This window comes from Protobothrops mucrosquamatus, unplaced genomic scaffold, assembly GCF_001527695.2.
Source record: "Protobothrops mucrosquamatus isolate PMUCROS unplaced genomic scaffold, P.Mucros_1.0 scaffold279, whole genome shotgun sequence".
NCBI classification, from domain to species: domain Eukaryota; kingdom Metazoa; phylum Chordata; class Lepidosauria; order Squamata; family Viperidae; genus Protobothrops; species Protobothrops mucrosquamatus.
The window spans coordinates 572,386-578,385 of NW_015386623.1; the positions used below are offsets into that span (position 1 = coordinate 572,386).

General features: G+C 41.9%; 1 protein-coding gene across 1 annotated transcript in view; it reads right to left on the reverse strand.

The window, feature by feature from the left end:
* Positions 1-6,000, reverse strand: part of TANC1 (tetratricopeptide repeat, ankyrin repeat and coiled-coil containing 1) — a gene marked incomplete at its 5' end in the record, with an annotated part of 64,301 nt that overhangs the window by 24,989 nt on the left and 33,312 nt on the right. Inside the window, 2 exons of the mRNA XM_015814736.1 lie at positions 1,251-1,373; positions 4,738-4,846. Of these exons, the coding sequence (XP_015670222.1) occupies positions 1,251-1,373; positions 4,738-4,846 (232 nt within the window). The remainder of the gene's footprint in view (positions 1-1,250; positions 1,374-4,737; positions 4,847-6,000) is intronic.

Sequence of the window (6,000 nt, forward strand, 5' to 3'; positions counted from 1 at the left end):
TCATCTCTATTGTAATGTACTCTACGTGGGGCTATCCTCAAAGAGAATTCAGAAGCTACAGCTGGTGCAGAGTGTGGCAGCGCAGGTAGTTTTGGGACCCCCAAGAATGGTCCCAATAACATTGTTCCGCGAGCTACATTGGTTACCAGTCTGCTTCCGGGTGCAATTCAAGGTGTTGGTGATTACCTTTAAAGCCCTTCGTAGCATGGATCCAAGTCACTTGATAGACCATCTCACTGCATTGGTCAATACCACTCGTGCCGACAGAGGAGGCATGCCGCGGGTTGTGTCAACCCGATCATTCTGACTGGTGGGGTCCAGGAGGAAGCCCTTCTCTGTTGTTGCTCCTACACTTTGGAACGTCCCCCCCCCCAATGTGAGGTTGGTTCCAACCCTTCTATCTTTTCATAAGGGCCTAAAGATGTGGCTTTGTCAGTTGGCTTGGGGCCCCAGTGGGGGGACAGTGCAATGGAGGTGGTTGACTGAGCAATAACAGATCCCACTTCCCCCCCCCACTCTGCCCTCACCATCCCCATGTATCTTTGGTTTATAATGTTTGTTTTTAACTTTTTTATATTTTAATTTACCGTGTTTCCCCCAAAATAAGACCCAGTTTTATTTTTATTTTATTTTATTTTTGCCTCCAAAGAGGCACCAGGTCTTATTTTCGGGAGTGGGAGTGGGGTGTCTTTTCCACTCACCTCCAGCACTGACAGCCCTGCCCAGCCGGCTCACTTCTTCTGCAGCTGAAGGAGCAGCTTCATTCTGCAGCTGAGAATGGAGCTTCGGCCTGCATTTCACAGTCAAAGGCCTTTCTGGAAGGCCACTGCAGCCGAGAACCAAGCTATGGATTGAATCCATAGCTCAGTTCTCGGCTGCAGTCGCCTTCCGGAAAGGCCTCTGGCTGTGAAATGCAGGCCTGGGGACGCCGCAGAAGAAGTGGGCTGGCGAAGAGAGGCCTGGCTGCAAGATAAGTGGGTGGGTGTGGGGCACATGGGGCAGCTCCACACTCCCACCCCAGCTTGAGTTTTAGGTGTGTGCCTTGTCGCAAAACTAGGGCTTATTTTGGGGGTAGGGCTTATATTAGGTCCACTCCCAAAAAATCAAGCCAGGGCTTATTTTTGAAGTAGGTCTTACTTTCGGGGAAATATGGTATATATAACTCTAAGCCGCCCAGTGTTACCCTATGGTAAGATGGGCAGCCAATAAATTTTATAAATAAATAAATAAATAAAATTTTATTTTCTTACCTTTACATTTGGTGTGTAGAGATTTCTCAAAGACGCAAGTGCTGCTGACAAACTATCAGTGCTATAGCCAATCCACAGGGCCTGAAGATGACTGGAAGAAATGCCCATTTTTCTACTGAGCCCCTGCAAGACACAATGAACACTGATGATAATAAAAACTGAAACAACAGAATTGCAGGGAGGAGAAATTACAGAAAGAAGCCTTGAACGCTCCTTGACATTTTTTTTTTAAAAAAAAAGCCCTCGTGGACTAAATTCTCAACAGTTCAGGGTGGTTATCATAATGGCTTGTCAGGCATAAAAATATACTCAAGTTGCATAGTCTTTTAAAGCACATGTAGCCACTCTGCATCCTAAAGGCCTTAGGACAGTGATGGCGAAACTTTTAGAGACCGAGTGCCCAAAAACCGCCTCGCCCGTCCCAACCCCGCCTCTCCTGCCCACAGGGCCACCCACCACCTCCATGGCCTGCCACAGCAGATCGCTCAGGCAGCCCAGCAGCATCATTGCGGCCACGCCCTCTGTGCCCTGCAGCATCATCTGTACGCGATGGGGCACGAGGGTGGAGTCTTGTCCCGCTGCCCGGCTGCCATGTCTTTGGCTGCGCTGTTTTGCACAGGCTGCACCCAGGGTGAGTCTCCTCTGGGGGGGCTCCTGGTGTGGAAGGGGCCACGTGGTGGCGGGGCTGGGGCGACGGCGTGTGTGCCCACAGAGAGGGCTCTGAGTGCCGCCTCTGGTACCCATGCCATAGGTTCACCACCACTGCCTTAGGATCTGTCCCTGCTGCCTGATTAGGATTCCTGGTGCCACAGCACGGATATAGCAACAGGCAGCAGAGCTTTCTCTCTGCCTGAAGGAAAGAAAAGTTTTTCCTTCTCTTTTTCCTGACCTGTAATATGAAGAAAATTAAATATGATGGAGTGGAAACTCTATGTATTTTTACTTGCCCAGAAGGGAGACAGACATGTAACTAGCATGTTTGCATAGATACAGATGCAGCTCTTGGAACAAAAAGGATTGCCCATCCAATTCAAAGGTCCCTGAATTGTATTGTATCAAAGTGGTCTGTCCACTCCTGAAGAAGCTCACCCTGCATCCAGAGATTTGCCAACTGTTGCCTATTCAGCCATAGTTTCATTCCATACAGTATTAACCTTGTGAACTCTAAAGCTTCCTCCTTCCGTTATATATTCAAGATGGACAGTATTTAATATTTATTTGTTAGGTATTTATAGGGGTGTGGGTCTATACATATGTTGTAAATAGTATGTTTTAGGTGTGTGTATGTATGTGTTTCATCTTGAGAGCAGGCAACTAAATTTTTATTTTTTGTGTGCCATTGTGCCCAGTTAAAAAAATGACAATAAAGGTTATCTTATCTTATCTTATCTTATCTTATCTTATCTTATCTTATCTTATCTTATCTTATCTTATCTTATCTTATCTTATCTTATCTTATCTTATCTTATCTTATCCTATCCTATCCTATCCTATCCTATCCTATCCTATCCTATCCTATCGGGACAAGTGATTGAGAGAATGCTATAGGTGTAGCTCTAGCTGTTCCCCCATACAAACAATACAAGCATTAAAAATAATGAAAACAATGAAAAACCATACAGTATAACTGTTATATTCCTCGACTTATAACAGTTCATTTAGTAGCCAAAGTTACAATGGCACTGAAAAAAGTGACTTATGACCATTTTTCACACCTATGACTGTTGCAGCATCCCCGTGGACACGGGATCAAAATTCAGATGCTTTTCAACTGACTCATACTTACAACGGTTGCACTGTCTTGGGGTCATGTGATCCCCTTTTGCGACCTTCTGACAAGAAAAGTCAACGGAGAAACCAGATTCATTTAGCAACCATGTTACTAACTTAACAATTGCAATGATTCACTTAACTGTGGCAAGAAAGATCCTCAAATGGGGCAAAACTCACTTAACAAATGTTTCACTGAGCAACATAAATTTTGGGCTCAATTTTGGACGTAAGTCGAGGACTACCTATACTCTCATCCTATCAGATAACCGTACAGAAGACAGCAGAGGAAGTGCAATTTTGGGACATTTTAATGCTGCCAATTATGATATCCTCCTAACCCTAACCCTAGTTTGGAGAGATGGGATTCAGAAAGTAGTATCTGAGGAGTAATACCTCTGGCCACTGACAGTTACGGGCATGATTTTGATCCTACTGGCATTTAGCCTCAAGATAAAGCCCTGGAGCTGAGTGTCATCAATAGGAGTTAGTAAAGGCTAGAGATGTTACTGGATCTGCAACCAGCATCTCTACTGGATGGGGTGGATGAAGGCCAATAAACCGAGACTGAATCTTGACAAGACAGACACTTTGTGGATGGATAGTTCAATGGGCTTAGATTCTCTCAGAAGAACAGACCTATGATTTGGAAGCATTCCTAGAGCGATCAAGAATACGGGAGGTCTATGAATAACCAGGAGACCCTGCTGCTAACTTCAGTGGGTATTCCAAGTATGCTCTTCCTGGACAGGAACAGTCTAACTCAGGGGTAGGCAACCTTGGCTCTTTTATGACTCGTGGACTTCAACTCCCAGAATTCCTGAGCCAGCATGGCTCAGCTTGGAAACCTCTCCCTTTCCCCTCAGCATAGCTGGCTCAGGAATTCTGGGAGTTGAAGTCCAAGAGTCATAAAAGAGCCAAGGTTGCCTACCCCTGGTCTAACTATTAATATTCAGGCAATGATAAATTCAAATTTATTAGATTATTTCAATGCATTTTTGATAGAACTACCCTTCAAGTTGGTTTCAAAAGGGGAGCTTGGTTAGAATGCAGATTATTCAGAGGTGTCTGTCTGGATCAATGTTACACCTCTGTTGAAGAAACCGCCCTGGCTGCCAATTATATGCTGGGATAGGTTCAAAGCTCTGAACAACCTAAGATCAGGATAGCCAAGGGATTATCTTTGTTGTTATAAGCTGATCCTATTTTTGAGATCACTGGGAGAGGACTTAATGCATGTACCCAAAAAAACAAGGAACTGCCTTCTGTCGGCAGTCTTCTGTTTAGTGGCATTTAAAAAGGTTTTCTCTCTTTTGCCTCCATTCTCGAATGCAGAAATCACTGAAATTCTCAGAGCACCTGACATTATATGTTAACGTTGCACTTGAAAATCTGTATCTTAAACCAAGCCTCCTCTATTTGAACGTTCAACTAAGGGCTTTTGTTTCTGTATTTGTTTCCCTTTCTCCCTTTTTTTTTTTTTTTAAAAAATGGGTATTTTACATTTCATAAATTGTTTTGGCATGCTTTTGTATACGAAGCAAGTAACAATAATAAAGAACGACTCTTATTATTCACAACAATGTGAAGTCACAGCTGCCTGCACAGTTCTTTCTAAGCACCAAGAATGTTCTAATGTAAGGCATTGTGACAGAAATACCTAAGAAAGAATAAGACGAAAGGCAGATTAAGTGGCAGAATAAAATGTATCTCTTACCTTAAAAATGTGAGCTTTAAGAATGTGATGCCCGAGTTCCATTGTTTGCTGACGGTTAAGTTTTCCTTCCTGACGTGAAAAGAGGAATGCAAGGAGAGCATGCCCATTCCTAAAGGCAACAACAAAAAGGATGGAGACAAATTTAAACAGGTTCCTAATAGGTCCTCTCAGAATATCGCCATCGACAGATCTTCATTCTCTCTCTTTCCTCTGCCTAAAGTTTAAATATCAAGATATAATAAACTTGGGAAGTAAAAAAAACTACTAGTAGTATAGATAGTCCTTCATTTGTGACCACAATTCAACCTAGAACTTTGGTTGTAAGTTGTTGCGGTTGTAAATCGAGTCACCGTGTGAACAGATGCGATGTTATGATCGTTTTTATAAAGGTCATTAAGTGAGACACTGCAGTCAATAAGCAAATCACATGGTTGTAAGTCCTCATTCAGCTTATCCAATGGGCTTTTTTTTGCTGTAAAACAGCGAAAACGCTGCAAAACGTGATTGCGTGACCAGGGAATCTTGCAAGCAGTCATAAATTCGAGCCAACTGCCCAGGGCCTAAAATGCAATCATGTGGCTGTGGGGTGGGGTGGCAGTTGTAACTCTGAGAATCGGTCATAGGTTTTTAGTCTGTCATAACTTCTAATGGTCATTAAATAACCGGTCGTAAGTTAAGGATTATTTGTACATTGTTCTGAAACAAAACTAGTTCTTTTTAATGAAGAAAATGTATTGTATTTATAATACCAGTACAAATTAAGTACAAATATGCAGGATTACAAAGTTGTGCAAACTGCACGGTCATTTCTCTGCGCAATATTCAAACAGTAAGCGGATATACACATATTTTGTTTTTTACCTGCTCATCATAAAACTATAACAATGTAACTATGTTAATAATGTCAGTCATCATTAGATCTTCAAAAAAAAGATGACTTCCAAAGGATTTCAATGGATTAATATTTTATGCATGTAAGGAGATATAAAAGAAACAAAAAGAAAATCACTTATTTGAGCTCAACTCTTAGTGACCTCACGGACATATCCATATTATATTCTTCAAATAATACAGAAAGCTTTTTTCCCCCGAACTTCTCAGTCTAGCCTCAGAATTTTCTCCCAATGAAAGATTAACCAGATTAGTTTTCAAGATCAATCAAAATATATGCTGCCTACATAAAAACAATGCTTCATAATAAATAAGAATTATCAAATAATACAGAATAGTTTTATTTAATTTTATTTAAAATGTATTTATTAA